Source organism: Tamandua tetradactyla, chromosome 2 (assembly GCF_023851605.1).
Source record: "Tamandua tetradactyla isolate mTamTet1 chromosome 2, mTamTet1.pri, whole genome shotgun sequence".
Lineage (NCBI taxonomy): Eukaryota > Metazoa > Chordata > Mammalia > Pilosa > Myrmecophagidae > Tamandua > Tamandua tetradactyla.
In genome coordinates, this window is record NC_135328.1 from 24301620 (window position 1) to 24321848 (window position 20229).

The window sequence follows — 20229 nt, forward strand, 5'->3', positions numbered from 1 at the left end:
AAGTCACCCCGGGGAAAGTTTTTGGAACCCAGGGGCCTGGAGAGAAGGCCAGCAGAGACCATCCTGTACCTTCCCATGTAAGAAAGAACCTCAGTGGAAAGTTAGCTGCCTTTCCTCTGAAGAACTAACAAAATAAATGCCCTTTTATTAGAAGCCAATCCATCTCTGGTGTGTGCATTCCGGCAGCTAGCAAACCAGAACAGCGGCCTAAGACCTGGAGAGAAGAATGTCTTCCTTAGCCCATGGCTGTACTGGGTGGAGGTACAGCCATTTGTCAAATTTTCAACAAAAAAAAATTATTATAGTAGTTGTTCCCAGAGAGGAATCCCCGTCTTCCATGTTAGTTTGAATAGAGCAGGGGTGCATCTCATTCCGAGATAAATGAATTAATGGGTGTGGGGACAGTGTTGGGGCAAAACTGTCCAGTTCCTTTGGCCTCTAGGGAGAGGATTTGGGGGTGGGGTGGGGTGGGGGTGTTAGGCTTCTGCCATGGATGTTCCCATTTCCTGGGTGTCTGGCTGGGAAATCTATGGCCAGGTGGCACTTACGTTATTTTAAAGCTGGACAAGGGCTAGTAGAGAATTGCTTTTAAGTTTTTTGATGTAAGCATTGTATCATCATTAGAACTCTGTCTTCCATTCTGCAAACAGTCCTAACACAGAACAGTGTGTCTACTTTTTTTGTTACCCTGAGAAATTTTCCCAATATTGATTTCCATTCAGGTTCTAAAGGTATGTTTTTGCACAAATCTAATATTCCTTATCTTTTTGTCTTTCCACTAAGGAAGCCATTTGCGATTAAAGTTACAATCATTGATAAAGGCCCCATGGCCCTCAAATGCCTCTCAGATATCAGGTAACCGGTGAGAACAGGATGGAAAGGAGGTAGAGGCCTGAGAAGGGCGTTGGCATGTGTGAATAAAGTCTCAAGGGGCCATTTTATTGGAGACCTTGTTTAGTTTCTTCATAACTTTGGCTGGGGTATTTAGCAAAAAACTGAACCAGAGTGTGAGTTTTAGCTCTTTTTTTTCCATAACTGTTTTCATTCCCCAGAATGCTGCAGCTTAGAATTTCTGTGCTGGAAGGGCCCCTTCATTTATAGGTGAGGAAACTGAGGTCTGGGAAATGTGCTCTCCACCTTCAGTCCAGTGCACTCTGCATTATATAGTACACAGCCTCTGGCAAACTGCACAACAATCCCAGCCTTTTCCTGTCTTTTCCCTTTTAAAGCCTGTCCTTCCCAACATTTAAAGATGAAAGAAACTTGTAAGAGGACTTGGAGAGAAGAAGGGGCAGGTTACATAAATTAATAAGGTTATAACTAAATTTAAAAATTTTGAAAGGAACCAAAGCATTTATATAATCTGCCACTGAAGTCTTTCCATAATTTGAAGGCGGTTTTGACTGTTTCTTTTTCTGCTAGAGAAGAATGTGAATTATTATAATGAAGAACCATATTAGTGTTATTTTTTTTATTTTGGGTCGTTCTATAATTTGAATGTTTTGAGTTTTACTGAAAAACATGTAACTTCAAACTGATGATGTTGCTTTTTAGAGACTTGATCATTTTAATAGACAATAACCTCATTTGAAAGAAACTCTGTTTTTTAAACTTTACACGGAAACAGAGTAGAACTTTAGTGACCATCAGTTACCTTCTCTAAAGCTCAGAGCTTTGTAGATTTAGTGTCTCTGGTTCAATCTATCCCATGATGGTTAAATAACTTAATAACTTCTATAAAGTCTTGTTTAGAGAGTAAATAGTGCTATATACCAATATGAACAATGTCTTCACTCTTTAAACTAGCCATGAGAAGACTACCAAGTTTTCTGATCCTACCCCATACTATGCAAACTTCCATTTTAGGAAGAACGTTTTTCTTTGCAAAGAAATTTGCTGCCTTTGAAGACTTTTAAAAGAGTTATCAAATCTTGTTGACCGTGCAACTTGTTGACTGTCCCTGTTTGAAAAAGAAAAAGCACTGGGAAATACAGATGAAACTTGCTAAAACACTTGCTTCTGAGGGTGCTTTTATCAACTAGGTATAGTCGTGTTTATATGACTAGGACTTATTTCTCTTCTTTCCATGACTTAACCAAATTGCCATTTTCTGAATGACGTCCTCCACCATCCTTGGAAATTAGTAATATTTTAGAGTACATGTTTGGGAAAGAGTCTATTTATTATTTAATTTAGCCCTCAGCAAACATTTAATGAAAGGCTAATAGGTGCTAGAGTCCTCTATTAGGAATAATAAAATAGGAAACCATCTAAATAGCTAAAAAGAAGGGATGAGTACAGTGTGGGTCCTAGGCTTATGGTCCCCTTCCTTCCATCTTCAAAGATGGAGGTCAAATCCTCCTCACACTTGAATCTCTCTGACCTTCTCCTTTGGAGCAGCATCTTAGTTCCAGGTCATCCGTGTAGATTGAAGCCATTCCTCAGCCAAAGACTGGGGGGATAGGATAAGTTTGGGTGGGGTTTTAGAGATCCAGTTAGTTGAGTTGGGGGTTGGGGGAGGGCTTCCATTCTAGCAGGAAACAAGTCAAACACAGTGGGTCTCTGAAAGGGAAGCACACGTATGGTGGGGCAGGGACTGCTAAATTGGCGTCTTATGGGTTCTTTCACTGAGCAGTAGTTCTAAGAGCCCACCTTCTAGTGAGGATGGGATTCCAGTTGGATGCCAAGCTTGGTTCCTGTTGATGGAGGAACTGTGTGGGCTGAGTTTACAGGTTGGAGCTCTGTAGTCCAGGCTATATAAGGCCGAGTACACACAGGCAGAAGCTTCTGGTGCTGTCTTGTGGAGTTGCCGAGGCTTAGGAGAGGTAGAACATTTATCCAATGCATCAGTGCTTCACTTTTACTGAATGTCCTACTCACCTGTAATTGAGGTACTCCTAAGAGTAGCCCGATAGATTATACCTGCTCATTGCCACACTTAGGGCTATATTTGAGCAACATGTCCTCTATAGCTTTGGTGATTTTGGTTTTGTGGCAAAACTATCCTTTCTCCTCCTCTCAACTACTCTGATTTCAATATTAAAAGATCAGTAAGAAAAAGAGCAGACTAGGGGAATGCTTCACCAGAACTTGCATTTGTGAACTCCTGCCCCCATGAGTTTATAAGTTCAAAAGCAGTAACATTTATGATGCTCTAAACAGAAGCTAATTACAGTACTATTTACACATTTTTTAAAAATATTGTCATTTCTCATGGAAAATGTTAGGAGTTGCACAAATAATAGCTAAATATTTAGAAGTCTCTATGAAAACATCTTTAGAAAATATTTTTTGTCATATTTTATGACCACAACCACTCTTTTGCTTTAATGTTTTACTAAGGTAGCATTTAGTTTTGCTAGTGTAGCTCTACCTCTAGGATAATACTTGCTCTGAATTTTGAAAGAAGAGGTCTGACAGCATTGCTTTAGAAAAATGCAGGAATTGAAAGTCAAAAGGTTGTGCTGCAAATTCTAAAGTTGGGAAGTGAAATACTACTTAACAGAATTAGATGATGTGTATACATCTAGGCAAGGTCAGGATGGTTGGTTTCTCTCTGTGTTATTTGTCATATCTAAAAAAGTTGCCACACAAGCCCAGTCGAGCTCCTGACTGCTGGTTTGGTTCCAGATTAACCTGGTGGCTGTAAAGATTTTTAAAGGCTTTTGTCATTGTGCGTAAGTGCATAGGTCTGACCTTTGTGATGTGAACCATTGACCACTTCAACTATGAATTTTTAGTTATTGGTTTGCCACCTATTTATCTTTACTTTAGACTCTTTAGTCCCAAATACTATGGATTTTGTAAAGTGTATCTAGTATTGATGGTTTAGTCCTGATACTATGGATTTTGTAAAGTGCATTTTCAAGAAGAAATGTGAAATATTTTAATTTTTATTACTTTATTTAGTTATATGTACAATGAAATTTACCCATTTTAAAAGTACAGCTTGAGTGATGGTAAATTTATACCATTGCCACCACAATCCGTACAACCATCAACCCCCAAAATTACTTGTGGCCCTATGTCATCTATTCCTGCCCCCAGGCAGCCATGATCAGCTTTCTGTTAACTACAGCTTTGCATTTCCTAGAATTTCTTTTATAGAGAGTCATACAATTATTAGTCAGGGTTCTTCCAAGAAATGAAACCAACAAACAAAATATAAGTGATATTAAATTATTATAGGACTTGGCTCATGTGACTGTGGAGATTGGCAAATGTGCCTGTTTGGAAGGACTATGTCCCCTAGAAAAGCCGTCTTTTAATCCTGATCCATCTTGTGGAGGCAGCTGTTCATTTTAAACCCTATTCAGTACATGACTAAATTATCTCTACAGAGATGTGATACACCCAATTGTGGGTATGAACCTTTTATTAGAGGGAGATGTGACTTTATCCATTGCAGTTGGGTCTTGATTAGTTTACTGGAATCCTTTAAAAGAGGAAACATTTTGGAGAAATCTCCAGAGTCATGAGAACCAAGGAGTCACCAGCCAGAGACCTTTGGAGATGAAGAAAGAAAACGCCCCCGGGGAAGCTTCATGAAACAAGAAGCCTGAAGAGAAAGGTAACAGATATATCGCCATGTTCCCCATGCGCCTTTCCAGTTGAGAGAGAAACCCTGAACATCATCAGCCTTCTTAAACCAAGGTATCGTTCCCTGGATGCCTTAGATTAAACATTTCTATAGCCTTGCTTTAATTTGAACATTTCACGGCTTTAGAATTGTAAACATGCAACCGAGTCAATTCTCCTATCTAAAAGCCATTCTGTTTCTGGTATATTACATTCTGGCAGCTTTCAAACTAGAACAGCAAGTCTGAATTCCACAGGACAGGCTACGAGGTGGGAACTCCAATGAAGGTAAAGTCGAATTCCCCAGAAGAAATTACAAGTTGGAAATTCCAACGAAGATGATTTCAAATTCCCCAGGAGAAGCTGGCTAGGTGAAGTAGAGATAGAAATACTTCCTTACTTTTGAAATCCTCAGTTCTGGCTTCAAGAGCTCCAACTGATGGGGTAAGGAATCGCCTGTCATTGCTGAGGGCAACTGCCTTTGCTGATTGTGGATGCAATAAACTACACATACAAATCCATCTATGAAAATCCTCACAGTAATAAGCAGGCCAGAGCTTGCTTGACCAAACAATGGACACCAAAACCCAGACAAGTTGACACTTGAACTTAACTGTCGCCTACAGTATGTAGTCTTTATGTCTGGCTTTTTCATGTAGGATAAAGTTATTGAGGTTCATCAATGTTCTTAAATCAATGAGTAATTCATTTCTTTTAAAGTGCTGTGTAGTAGTCATTCCTTTGTGCAGATATCCACATTTTGTTTATCTACGCACTAGTTTTGGATATTTGGATTAGTTACATTCAAATTTTAGTTTGCTACTGTAAATAATGGTTTTGAAAATTCATGTATGAAATTTTGTGTGGCTGTTATGTTTCATTTCTCCTGGAGAGATACCTAGGACGTGGTTTGCAATTCCTACAGAGTTAAACATGGTAAGAGTAAGTTTGTAAGAAGTGCCAAACTGCATTCCTATTAGCAAGATAGAAGGGTTATAGTTGCTCTACATTCTCATTCACATTTTGTATTATCAATCTTTCTAATGGGTGTGTAGTGTACCTTATTATGGTTTTAACTCATATTTCTAATGACCAATGATTTTGAGCATCTTTTCAAGTGCTTGTTGAGCACTCCTATTTTCTCTTTTGTAAGATATTCAAATCTTTTGTACATTAAAAAAAATTATTTGTTTTGTTATCTTATTGACATATCATCTGGATATAAGACCTTTGTGTTAGGTAAAGTTTTCCAAATATTTTCTCCTAATCTGTGGCTTGCATTTTCATTTTCTTAGTGGTATCTTTCGTTGAGCAAGAGCTTTTAATTTTTATGAAATCTAATTTATCAACCTTTTTCCTGTTATGAATCATGCTTTTTACCTTCTGTGTAAGAAACCAATGTTTTGTACAAAGGTCATAAAGTTTTTTTCTCTGTTTTTTAATTAATTTTTTAAATCTTTTTAAAAATACCAAAAAACACCAAACAAACACAAACATTTGTAGTTTTTGATCATTTCGTTCTACAGATATAATCAGTAATTCACAGTATCATCACATAGTTGCATATTCATCATCATCATCATTTCTTGGAACATTGCATCTATTCAGAAAAAGAAATAAAAAGAAAACAGAAAAAAATTCATACATACCATACCCCCACCCCTCCCCCTCACTGATCACCAGCATTTCACTCTAAATTTATTTTAACATTTGTTCCCCCTATTATTCATCTTTATTCCATGTGTTTTACTCGCCTGTTGATAAGGTAGATAAAAGGAGCATGAGACACAAGGTTTTCACAATTACATAGCCATGTTGTGAAAGCTATATCATTATACAATCATCTTCAAGAAACATGGCTACTGGAACACAGTCCACATTTTCAGGCAGTTCCCTCCAGCCTCTCCACTACATCATAACTAACAAGATGATATCTATTTAATGTGTAAGAATAACCTCCAGGATAACCTCTCGACTCTGTTTGGAATCTCTCAGCCATTGACACTTTATTTTGTCTCATTTCACTCTTCCCCCTTTTGGTCGAGAAAGTTTTCTCAATCCCCTGATGCTGAGTCTCAGCTCATTCTAGGGTTTTTCTCAATCCCTTGATGCTGAGTCTCAGCTCTTTCCAGGATTTCTGTCTCACGTTGCCAGGAAGGTCCACACCCCTGGGAGTCATGTCCCACATAGACAGGGGGAGGGTGGTGAGTTTGCTTGCTGTGTTGGCTGGAGAGAGAGGCCACATCTGAGCAACAAAAGAGGTTCTCTGTTTTGTTCTAGAAATTTTCTATTTAGTTCTTAAGTTTATTTATATGACCCATTTTGATTTAAGTTTTGTATATTATTTGAAGAAAAGATCAAAGTTTATCTTTTCCCACATGAAAATCCAGATGTTGCCACAGCATTATTGAACAGATTGTCCACTGAATTACCTTGGCAACTTTGTTGAAAATCGTATATTTTATTTCAAGTCTGAAAGCATGAAAGGAGGCTGATGGACTCTCTAGTAGTGGCATGTATCAGCATTATGGAGGAATATAAATATTCTACCTAAAATCATATGAAAGATTTCATATGATTTCCAACAAATCATATGAAAGAAATAAACTGAATAGGTGCACACCAGTAGAGAGAAAAATACTATTCGCCAGTGATAAGGGGCTGTGACCTGGAATGATAATGGCACTTAACGAAAACACATCTTGACGTGCTCAAATCATTGATTATAAAACATATGCCCAATGAAAAATCAGTCCATCTTTCATTTTATCAGTAGACAAACAATATGATGAAAAAAGGAGAACTTGTTTTATTAAAAAATAAGATCTGGCAAGAAATACAGATGGCCAAATGGAGAATTGTAATACTTCAGTAGAAAGAAAACAAATAATAAGAGAAATATAATCTATTCCTAGTTGAACAGTCTTACCATAATAAAGATGACAATACTAACAAAGTTAATTTATAGATTTAATACAGTACCAGTTAAGATCCCAATAGGATGTTGAATTATACTTGATTGATAGTGTAAATCACAGGGTGAAGGAGCAGGCAAGAGTTTGGGGGGGGGGGGGGAAGAAGTTACTAAAAATTATTCCAGTTCTCAAATTAATTTGAGAGGACCAGGATTAGATGCATGTATTATAAGATAATTAAATGGGAATAAAAGATCAGGAGCCACACAGCAGAAGTGGAGAAGAGCATAGACCAGAAATCTAGGTTAAGTGAGCTGCTACAGTTGAGCACCAAATTAGCTGTGAACTTTCTGGCTTTGAAAGCAGGAAGGGAAACTCAGTTGGTTTCCCCAGAGGTCGCAAATTCAAAAGCCTCTAGAAAGATGCTCCATGTCACTTAAGTGAGCTGAGTGTAAGACAACAGGGAAAGTTGGATACTTTGAACTTTATATGTGTGTGACCTGTAAAAAGGAGATAGCTACTACTTGGTTTTAGCTGATTTTTCACATGTGAGATGATGGACCCACTAATGCTAATTTTCGAGAGAAGTCAGAAATTTGTGTGTGCTCGTGTGCATGTGTTGGAGGGAGAAGCACAGATGATCTATCTTTTGCTTTTTAAATGTTGGCCATTAGTGGTACTGGTCATGCAGAACATGTGCGTGTTGGGGGGTGGGGGTGGTTACTCATTGTCTGGGTAAGGATTATGCATCTGTAGCTGTCATTGTCTAATTAATGGTTGTATGGCTTAGAGGGGAACAGAAGAAGTTTTGCCATTCTAGATCAAAATGCATTACAAAATATATTAATAACAATACCTGAATGTAGGTTAAAAACAGTGAAGGGGACAAAAATAGAAAAAGAAATAAACTGTGATGATTTGATATATGAGAAAACAAGTAAAATGAAAACTGAAAGCGATCCATATTTAACAAAAACTATTGGGTTGAATGATAATATGAAAAAATATATATTGAGGTCTGTCATAATCTCATACCACCCAAAATAAATTCCAGATGAGTTAAATATTTTTAAATGGGTTATTATACCTATCTTTGTTGTGGAGAAGAGGAGACAATTTACTGATTGTTAAAGAAATAAGTAGTACCAGGGTGAACATGTTTGATCAAGAAATATCATTCTCTGCTGTAAAGATAAAAGCAATCCAGTGGGAGCAGTATTTGTAGTTATTGTCTGGTAGTAAGATGCTTTGTATAGTTGAGGATGCATCTATAAGAGTTTATCCAGTGGATACCTAACCAAAGGACTGCTTGCACCAAGGAAAATACCAATAATATGTTTGGCCTAAAGCTCTTCATTTGTAAAAATAAGGATAAAAGTAGTACCTATTTCCTAGGATGTTTTAGAGGAATACATTTGGTTAATGATGCATACTCCTTAGCACAGTGCCAGGAACTGCAAATGTTAGCTGCTATTTATTATCGTCATCTTCTTTATTATCATTTTCCAAATGAAGTTTCAGAGTGACTTATCAAAGCTTCTTTCCTTTTTAACATGAATGGGGAAAACACAGCTGTCTTAACAAACTTTATAGTTGTCCAGTCTCATTGATTCTCATTCTAGTCCTGCGAGCCATTGGAATTTTTTTTCCAGAGGAGCTTTAGGGATTCCCTCTTCCATAGTCACAGATTGTTCTTTGCTATCACCCTTAATTGCTCCACTTATAAAATCAATTCACACCAATTCAACTATTTCCCATTCTGACCAGCTTCTGGCCTTCCAGTGTTTTGTCCTGCTTGATCCACTGCAGCCATTCTTCAACCTCCCAAATTATTCTTTTTTCTCTCTACTTTCATCCTTATTTTCTTTTGTAATACAATTTTTTTATAATGCTGGGACAATAGCTATTGCCTGTTTCTGCCTCACTCTGTTTTTCTCACAGATTGAAAAGAAATCGGTGATGGGTAAAGGATTTGAAGAGACACTTTTCCAAAGGAGATATATGAATGACCAATAAGCACATGTAAAGATGCTCAGCGTCAATAGCCATCAGGGAAATGCAAACCAAAACCACAATAAGATACCACTTAACGTAAATCACAAGTGCTGGCCAGGATGTAGAGAAATCGGAGCCCTCATACATTGCTGGTGGAAATATAAAATGGTACAGCCAATTTGGAAAACAGTCTGGTAGTTGCTCAGCATGTTAGAGGTGCCACATAACCCTGCAACTCCACTCCTACGCCTCTACCCAAGAGAAATGAAAGCATATGTCCACAAGACTTATTGATAGATGTTTATAGCAGCATTATTCATAATAGCCCCAAAAATGGAAAAAACCAAAATATGCATCAACTGATGAATGGATAAACAAAATGTGTGGTCTCTCCATATAGTGTAATATTATTCAGCCTTAGGAAGGAATGAAGTATTGCTACATCCCACAGAATGGGTGAACTTTGAAAACATTATGCTAAGTAAAAGAAGCCAGTCACACAAAAAAACGCATGTTGTATAATTAAATTCATATGAAATAATCAGAATAGGCAAATCTATAGAAACAGAAAGTAGGTTAGTGCTGCCCAGGGCTGAGGGTGGGGAGGGTATAGAGGATGAGCAGTGACTGCTGAATAGATACAAAGTTTCTTTTAGGTGTAATGAAAGTGTTCTAAAATTAGATTATGGTGATGGTTGAATAACTCTGTAAGATACAGTGCAAAACACTGAATTGCACTGTTGAAATACGTTAAAGCATGTAAATTATATCTCAATAAAGCTGTCCAATAAAGAAAAGGAAAAGAAATGTGTGGTCATTGACTCTTGGCACATATTACTTCTCAGTGTAAGTGCTGGAGCAATACACATGGTATTGCCACTGAATTTGGATTTAAGAGTGTTATTCCTGTATCCTGGATTAAATGAAAGCTATTTTTTTTTTTGGTAGCTCTTATGGAATTTTTTTTTTTGGCATGAGGCAGGCACCAGGAATTGAACCTAGGTCTCCAGCATGGCAGGCGAGAATTCTGCCACTGCACCACCATTGCCTGCCCTCTTGTGGAATTTTTTAAGGGTGTTTTAATTTATTTTCTTGCCTTAATTTAATATAAGGGGCACAATTTGATGTCAGTGATTCTTGAATACCATTCTGGAGGTTATTTTTTTCACTCTTTGGTTCATGTACAAGAAAGAGACAATGCTGTAGCTAAATAGAAGAACCGTTTTCCCCCATGCGTTTCCAGTTGTGCCTTTGTTTTTGCAATATTAGTGTCTCTTTTTTCCTCTTATTTTGCTCTTGGTTTTAATCTCTTTGGGGTCCTTTGACAATTTGTTAGAAACTGTGAAGCACGAAGTCTTTCATTAGAAAACACAGATGAGTTTGCACACCAAACCTGCTCACGATTTCAGGATGGTCACAGATCTTGCCCAGGTGGAGAATCTCCATGGGACTGTCCATGCTCACTTTGGTGATTTCATCCACTTCCTGGGGTGGGGTTATCATCTATATGCTGATAATTCCGAAATCGCTGTCCCCTGTCCAGATTTCTCTGCAGGAGAACTAGTGCCAATGGTCTGCAACGCCCACTGGCTCTGTAGGCTCAATGCATCTAAAGTTGAAACACCGTTTTTATCCCTCATGTTCTGCTCCTCTTCCTGAGTGCCCTGTCTTATTAAATGCAACAGGATTCCACGCCCAAGTCAGAATGTTAAACATCCTTAATTTCTTCCTTTCCCTTCATATCTAGTCAATGATTATGTTTTCTTATTTATGCAGAAATGCTTTGGAAACCTGCTCTGAAAGCTGCTCCATTTCATCCTCATTCCCACCTTAACCCAAATCATCATTTCTTGAGATTCGGTAGCTTCCTGACCAGCCTCCTTATTTTCTCTCTTGCTCCCTTGATTCATTCTCCATTTCAGCCAAGGTTCTGAAAACTCCCAGCAGCTTCCTGGTGTCTTCAGGATGAACTCCAAACTTTAACGCATCTTTCATATTACTTGTAAGTGCCCACATGATCTAGGCACTTGTATGACTGCATGCCTACAGGTGCCCCAGCTTGCCTACACGTGTGCCAGCTTGCCTACACGTGCCCCAGCTTCCCTATCCAGCCATCTCTCTTTTCCGTCTCACTCCACCTCAGTCTTCCTGACCTTTGCCTTTTCCACCTTATGACTTTGCACTTTCTGTTCCCTCCCTGCTCCCACCTCTTTGCCCCAACCTAATTAGCTCCTAATCATTCTGTAAGTGCTGACTTTAGATATCACTTCCTGTCTGGTTACCTACCCTAAGTCTCCATTTGGCGGGGTGGGGCATCTTCTATATCCTCTTTTCCCTGCTGTAGCACTTACACGTTGTTTTCTAATTACCTCCATACCCTCTGCTCTGTAAAAGCTGGGAAGGGAGAAACTTGTTAGTGTTGGTTTTATTTATTGCTGCATCTCTAGTGCTTATTTAGCCCCATGTTTCTGTTGAATGAACGAAAATATTTCCTTCTACCTGAAATATCTTCTTCCCTCCCTCCTGTCTACCCCCACCCACCCCACTTTGCAAAATCTTACCCAGCTTTTACCACTCACTTATTCACTCACCAAATAATTGTGGAATGCCTTCTTTGTTCCAGGCACTATTTTAGACAGTGGGGATATCATGAGGAATTAAGCAGTCAAACATCTCTGCTCTCGGAGGTGGAGACAGATAATAAACAGATAAGTAAGTTAACGTAGTGTGTTAGGCAGTGCGAGTGCTGAGGAGAAAACATAGAGCAGAAAAGGGAAATAGTGCGTGTCAAAGGAGGAAACTGGCATTTCTGGTAGGGTGCCCAGGGAGGGCTTCACTGAGAAAGTGATTTTTGAATGAAGACATGAAAAAAGTGAGGGAGTTAATCCTTGCTACTCTGTGCAAAGAACATTCCAGAAAGATAGACGAGCGAAGGTCCTAACCTGAGAGGGTGCTGGATTGTTTGAGGAACAGAAAGGAGATAATGCGGGCCGGAGGGGGTGAGCCAGGAGGACGCTAGTGGTAATAATCCATTGGATGATGGATTCTTTGAGCATTGCCATCAGCTTTCCTTACTTCTAATTTACCAGAAAGGACTATGAAATATTCCCTTTCTGTATTTGAGTTTAAAAATCTAGGGCTATAGAAGTGCTAGAGCAGGAAACTGCAATGCTCTTTAGAACCCAGTTACCTCTTTGGGCGTCAATGAGATACGTGCTTAGGTATTTCTTTGACAAGTGGTACCTCTTTCTCAAGAGATTTTTGCCTGTACCTCATTAGAATTGGGGAGGTGGGTCTCGTTTCCCTCAGCTCGCCTCAGGTCTGGTTTCCTTAGGTTCTCTGATCCATGTCCGTGCATTTTAGGAGGTGTGTACTGTACACAGTAAACACTGTACAACTCTCTCAGTGACTATGCAGGGGCACCTTGTTCCATTCTCTCCCCTTAGCTTTGGTCTAGAAAGTTCAGGGCCAGCAAAGTTTTAGGTAAGTGTGTGTTGCCGTTAGTCGGGTTAGTTTAGTTTGGGTTTTACTGGCTTTGGTGTGTCCCCATGGGTCTGTCCTCTTAGAACACAGCCCTCTGTGGGTCAGCAGGGTCCCACCCCGGATGGGTGGCTTGCCTTGCTGGCATGCCCTCAGGAAATCAGAGGCATCCTGGCAGAACCCACTGTGGGTGGAGCGCAGATCCACGGGCCTCTCTGTAGCTTAGATTTAGTCCAGCAGAAGCTCTGCGACACCGTTGTGTTTTCCCCTTTGACATGATTCACTAATACTCTCGGTGGAAAGGGGCTATAAATTGTAAATTGATAGGAAGTAATAATTGGAGAAATGATCAGACTCCATTTTTATTCCTCTCTGGGGAAACCTCGTGTCAGGAGTCACTAAAGCAGAAGGCGACTGGGGGATTTTTTATCCGGCCTTCCAGCACCAGTGCTATGATGCTTCTGTCCCTGATTAGAGAGGAGGGAAGCCAAATTCGGCAGGAAGCGGCCTACAGCCCTGGTATCTGCTTGCCTCATTTTGCTCCTAGGAATCTTGCCGCAGAGAGTTGCCATGGCAGCAGGCGGCAATTTAATGGTCATTTTTGGAATAGCACTGCTGGTACCCCATCCTTCTCGTCTCTAGTCCTCCACCTGCTGCTGCTACAGCAGGGCAGCACTGGCCTAATGGAGCTAGAGCTGTGGGATCTTCCAGATCACAAGGGTAGCTGCTCCTTTACCTCCTGCTTCCCCTTGGAGTGCAGCTCCTTGGTTCCTGCCCTTTAGCCCACCATATCACACTACTGGCATTTTCTTTGAAATGCTCTTTCATGCTTTTGTGCTTTTGCACTTGCAGTTTCCTCTGCCTAGGATTCTTGCTTCCCCATCTGTGTGGAAAATTCTCACTTACTTTCAAACTGTGGCTTAGAAACTACCACCTCCTCCTCAGAGCTCCCCCTGACCCCTTATCTTCCATGCAGATCCCTCCATCCCACTGCCATGTATCACCTGGTTTTGAAATGACTCTCTACTTTTGCCTCTTCTCTAGACTGCACATTACTTGCATTCATGAACTATGTTTTATGCATTTTCTATCCGTAGGGCCCAGCCACTCAGGAAGGTTTGTTGGATGAGCGGAGTGTTTTCCTAGCAGTCTGACTCATCCCTATCATGTGTGTGTTGAATGGCACACAGAATACAGCACTGTGTCATTGCCAGGTAGGCCGGCATCTGCTCCTGGCCCATGGAAAGCAGCTGACCTGGCCAGTCTGTGACTCCTTCTCCATTGCATTTATTCTGCCTTTTCCAGTTTGAATTGGAGCAGCGGTGGTGGAAAGAACAGGATTCGGGAATCAGGTTCCCCTGAGTTCAAGCCCGTGTTAGTTAGGCCTTGGGTTAGTTGCCTACCTTAAAAGACTCAGTTCCCTATTTATTGAATTAGGATGTTGCACTCAGAGTAAATTCTCAGTAAACCCTGCTTTCTTACCTTGCCCTCTCCTCAGTGAAGATGAAAGCAAAACAGAAGTTTGAACTAGTTTTGAACCTTCTCTGACATCTTTTTCTTCGTCAGACCATTCACTGTTCATTTCTTTTGTGAGCATAGCTTTAAAAAGCACCCCTTTGTGTGGCTCTCGTCTGTTTTCCTGAGCTTCCATTCCCCTTGAGCTTTGGTGCCTCTTGACCCACTTTCACCTTTGGTGCGTCTGTCCCCGCAAGAATTCACCATAATTCATCATTCATACATTCATCATCCTATGTAGACAGAACGCTGCATTTAGCTATTGCTCCCTTTCCTTTGCCTTTTGGGGATAATTTATTGTTGTATTTCAAGAATTTCAATTTAAAGTGAATTTACTTTTTTCTCTACCCTTCACATAATTCCCAGAAACCATCTCTACTGTTATTCATCTTTACATGTCTTACTTGTTCTTTGCACCATTTGCTTTACAGTTTTGTCTGAGCATTTTGCTCCATTCCCATCTAACTTTTAAGTTCAAAGCCCACTTCGTCTGTTTTGCAAATGTGTTCTTCTCAATATCATACGATCGTGCTGTGTGCATATCGGATAAGCCAGTGCCCGCTGCTGTGTAGAGCTTTTTTAAGTTGGGGAGTATTTTTGTCTCGTTGTTTCTCTTCCTTCTTTCATTCCCACTCACGATATTCATTCCAGCTCCTCTAAAGAATGTGAAAGCTTAAGCAAAGCTGTTTTTAAGTTATTAATAGGTCTAGTAAAAGAGTCACTGAGGATAGCAATGCAAAACCTCCTCTTAACTTAGGCTCACAGATTGTGACAGTGGTTCTCAATCCTGGTGGGATGGGGAGAGGGGCAAGGGGTATGATAAGAATTGCCTGGAGCTTTTTTGAAATTCATATTGCCCAATCCCTCCCTGTAGCCATTTGCCTGGAGACAGAGGTAAGGCAGGCTGGATATTTTAAGAAACTTTTCTAGAACGTTTTACAACCCACTGTCCCTTTTCTCTTGCCCTCTCAGTTGAAAACAACTCATCTTTAGAATTCAGTTAGTTACAATGAACTGGTTAGCCAATACCATGCTTTATTTGAGAATTGGTTTTGTTTCACTGACAAAAATTTAAATTGCCACGTAAAGTTCATTTTGTTTAAAAGCGAAAATGAAGCTGATATAAGAACGTATTTATCTAGCTAAGGGCATTGTCACATGGAAAGGCAAAAAAGTGCAGTTTTAATGAATCATGAATTTGTTGGATTCTGGCACGCTTCGTATTCTGTAAATACTCATTAAATACTAATCGGTTTAAATATAATTATTTAAAATATATCACCATGGATTGGATAAACTTCTGAATGCTGGAAATGAAATATTCAAAGTGAATATAGGACACTTAAAATTATTAATGATATTTGTAGGAAATACTTTGGGAACAGGACAGGATGAAAATAGAGTGAAACTCAGAATCAGAAGCATTTTGATAGGTGTGACTTCCTGGTCTGGTACCCATGACGCTCTCGAGACGGGCAGGTGGGCCTTCAAGGTGTCAGTTTTGTCATCGTGGAATGGTGATGACTCCTGCCTCCTAGAGTTGTAAGGATCAAGTAAGGTCAGGAATGTGACCACACCTAGCACCCAGACACCCAGTAAATGTTCCTAGCATCAGAACCTGAAGCGTCTTAAGTTATTTTTAACATCATGTGTCTGTGCGCACATGTGCGTGTGTGTATTTGAATCTGTGAAATGGGAATTAAATGGGACGCGTTCTTAGACTGTGGAGGTAGGTGACTGTTTTGAGTGTGATGGTATGTGTGCATGTGGGGATGTACTTCCCAGGAACAGCATTGAAAGTTATTTTTTTTATATTTTATTGGGGTAGATTTTTCCAAACCGTATACACAGGCTAAAAAATGTGCAATGTTAGTCCCACAGAGTTTTCGTTGTCGAGTTCTTCTCCACCCCCTATTCTTATTTTCTTGGTGCTATATCTGTTCTGGAAGCCCATTTAATTCTGATCAAAGCTTAGGACCGTTCATGGTATGTAGATTTTCCTTCTCAAGAAAAGCTAAACACTAGTATTGCCAACCGGTTTTATGCCCATATCAGAAAGTGTTGAGTTTAGAGTCTTACTGACGAATATAAGACTTGTGAAGGGCAAATACATTTTCATAATGATGATGAATAAGGAATAATGAATGTCTGGGTATATTCTGTATGTTAGGTGCTTTCTATATATATTATGATCATCTGTCTTACAACAACCTGTAAAATAGGTGGTCTGCAGTTTTTCAGATGAGGAAACAGACTCAGGATAATTCTATACCCAAAGTCAGAGAACTATTAGGAGAAAGAACCAGAAGGCAAGCTCTGGTTGGCTTGATAAAGTACAGTATGTGACTGCTGCCCAGTCACCAGGATAAAACAAGGGAGTATATTTTGAGGTATAAAAGAGAGTAAGTAAAGAATATCCTGGGGGTACTTTGGACCTTGGAGGAGGCAGAAGCTTACAGGACAATCAGGCAGCACATCTGTACTCATAGGCCATAAAAGGCAGCGTCACTGATCTGGCTGGGCTCAGGTGAGAGCTTGGCTTTTCCTCTCTTCTTCCTGAAACCTGTTTCTCTACTGTCGTTGGCTTATGTGATATCTCTAGATATTTCTCAAGGCTTTTGATCATCACTTAGAACTATGCACCCAACTTCTCTCTCCCACCCCAGTTTTACTCCCCAACACACATAGACACACACACGCACACACAAACACACACATTGTTAGGAGAAATAGATGAGTTCATATATGTAAAGGGTCTAGTACAGGACAGTGCCTGTTCATAGTAAACGCTCAGTGAATGTAGACTAACAGTGTTGGACTTTTCACTGTTAGTAGTGTTTAGTGGCAGCAGTAGTAGTAAGTGATTCAGAGTCTTCTGACACCTCCCAAAGGACCTGACCTTTCTCTGCTTGGGGGCTGGTTTGTGCAGCACTTTGCACGGGGTCCCAAGCACTGACACGCACAGAACAGACAGGGGGAGGGTTCTGAGGGAACGCTCGTTTCTACTCAAAGGTTGCTAGGAACGGTTCCCTCTGGGCCCCACTCCTTGGGAACTGCACAGAAGCAGTCTCCGAATCCCACTTCCAGATCACATCATCTTAGAATTGTCAGATTCTGCCTGGCTTCTTTTCTTTCCTTTTATTTGTGTATAAAATTGGTGGTTTGGGAGTCACTAAGAGGATGACTATTATTTTCTTAGTTGAGTAGTCTTATACTCAGCTATAGGTAGTTTTATACCTGACCTTCAGGTCAGGTTCTTGGTCCCCGACTCTGCTGGAGTGTGCGGTGTTTCTCCCCTTGCTAAGGCCCCTTTGGGACCCCTTTATATTATCCATCCCAGCAAATGTGTTGACTTTGTTTTCAGTTTCTCACCTAATTCTTTCCTGTTCCAAACTTGAGTCATACTCTGCATTGCAATAGAATTTAACAATTGGGAAAGGCTATTGACAGATCAATGATTTTATAAGACTTTCCATGGACTAAGTAGAATTGAACCCAGAGCTAGGGATTCTTTAATTTTTATTTAGCATGAGCTCCTACCTGTACGTCTCACTCCCTTGACCCATATTATACTTTGCTGACCTCAGGTAAGAGTGGTTGTCCCTTGCTTTCTCTTTGGGTAAATGATAACGTCTATAATCTTTGTCATCTCATTTATTTGATAACATTAAGAAAATTGGTTTTAGTGTGATTTTTAATTACGCTCCCCTTTTCTAACATATCAATGTATAGGCTGCAGAGGGGATAACTTAGATATTGGGATTACTTTGTTTATTTGTAATTGACCTCTTTAATGGACAATGTTTATTATATTTATAAATACAAAAGTAATCTGTATTTATTATAGAAAAAGATTGAGAATTCTGAAAAGAAAGAAAATTTCTTGTATTCTAATACTCAGCTGCTGTTACAATGTTGTATTTCACTCTAGCTTCCATTCAGCTATATATTTCCATTTTTATATATACTAACTTTTATAATTATGTATTAACTAAAATTTATATATAAACTATAATTATACTATATTATGCCAAATGAGATTTTATATAGCAACATTGTCATCTTTCATCTTTTTGGGGTGCAACTGAAATTTGACAAAAAGAAAAACTAAAGTGACTTACTTTAATGAATGCCTGATTTGATTATAAAAATGCCTGAATGCACAGTACAAAGATTTAAATATTTGAAAAATAGATAATGAAAATTGAAAGACCTACAATTCCCTTCATTCCCACAGTTAACAGTATATTTATAAGCAATTATTTTAAAAAATTCATCCATGATTAGATTCGTGAAATTTTTAATGTGAAAGGAGTATGGAATAGATGTTTTTTGCTTTTAGGCTCAAATATATGGTGAACCAGAATATATTTTGCAAAATAATATCCCAATTTTTTTCTCCATGCTTTAGGTATGTATTCTTTTTGGATCCGTGCAATCTGGACTTGATAAACCGGAAGATCAAGTCTGTAGCTCTGTGTGTAGCAGCATGTCCAAGACAAGAGCTGAAAACCCTGAGTGATGTTCAGAAGTTTGCAGAAATGAATGGTGAGAAATTAGGCTGTGCAAATCGATGCCCCAGGCACCTCCTCTCATTGTCATGTTCCTGCATAAATTTGTCACAGCATTAAATAAACCACCAATGAACTTTTAAAAAAAAAAGAGAATTGAAAGTAATTTTGGATTTCCTTGATAAAAAATATATCATCACCTAGGGAACTTGTTAAAACTTTGGATTCCCAGGCCCCACAAAGAGAGTTTCTGATTGAGTAGGTCTCTGGGCTCTGGAAATTTGTGTTTTCTACAAAGGCTTCAAATGATTTTGATGTCACCTGTTGAGTATTTTGGAATGACTAGACCTTATGTAAAATTTGGTGTTTTTTTTCTATTCCCACTCCCCAAGTGTTGATAAAAAGTATTTAACTTAGTATATTTTTTAATCCCTATTTAACAGTATAATATATGTATGTCCTAGGAAATTTGAAAAGTTCAGAAAAAACATTGAAACGTAGACACCGATTCCACCATCAGTTCTTTTTCAGTGTGTTGATATATATATTTTTTTCTGTTCTGCTTTAAAAAAAAAAAATTAACATGATGTCATAACCATTTTTCTAAGAATAAAATTTTAAGAAACTTTGAGGTTAATCTCTGAGAATGAGATGAGAAAACCAACATGGTCAGTTTCCTGAACTCAAGCTCTGTTCACTTGGGGTTTCTAATCTCAATGTGCTATCCCCAGCTTCATATCACTCTCCTTGGTTCTCTTCTGAAAACTTTTTTTTAAACCACTCTTGCAGGAAGCGCGGGGGCAGAAGGGGGGTGCAGCCACATACTGATAGTCCCTCAAGCCCAGGATTTTGCACATACAGGAATTTTCCTGTTTTTATTGTTTGCATGGGACTTTTCAGAGCTTCTTCAGTCCTGTCCAGGTCACAGGCTAGTTCTATCTTTTGTACAAAGGCTAACTCAAGCTTCCATCTTATATAATTCTTCTAGCTGGGTGGAGAAAGAGCCTGGGGTCATAGTTACGCACACACCAGTGTAGCTCAGGTCTGTCAGATGGGGTACTAGCTTTCTCAAGGGAGAAGGACCCACGGCCTTCCAGACTGGCGGTGTTCCTTTCCTACTACTCCTTGCAACATAAAACAGTAGAAATAGTTTGGGATTGATTTGTATTTAGATTCCAATTTGGGTTCTGTCGCTGACTGGCTTTTTGACCAGGGGATAACTGATGTAGCCTCTC

At 39.3% G+C, this 20229-nt stretch overlaps 1 protein-coding gene across 4 annotated transcripts in view; it reads left to right on the forward strand.

The window, feature by feature from the left end:
* SLC44A1 (solute carrier family 44 member 1) overlaps window positions 1–20229 on the forward strand; it is a 205964-nt gene that overhangs the window by 84026 nt on the left and 101709 nt on the right. For all 4 annotated transcript variants that reach the window (XM_077140868.1, XM_077140860.1, XM_077140850.1 and 1 more), the window contains exon 4: window positions 18895–19031. In XM_077140868.1, the coding sequence (XP_076996983.1) occupies window positions 18895–19031 (137 nt within the window). The remainder of the gene's footprint in view (window positions 1–18894; window positions 19032–20229) is intronic.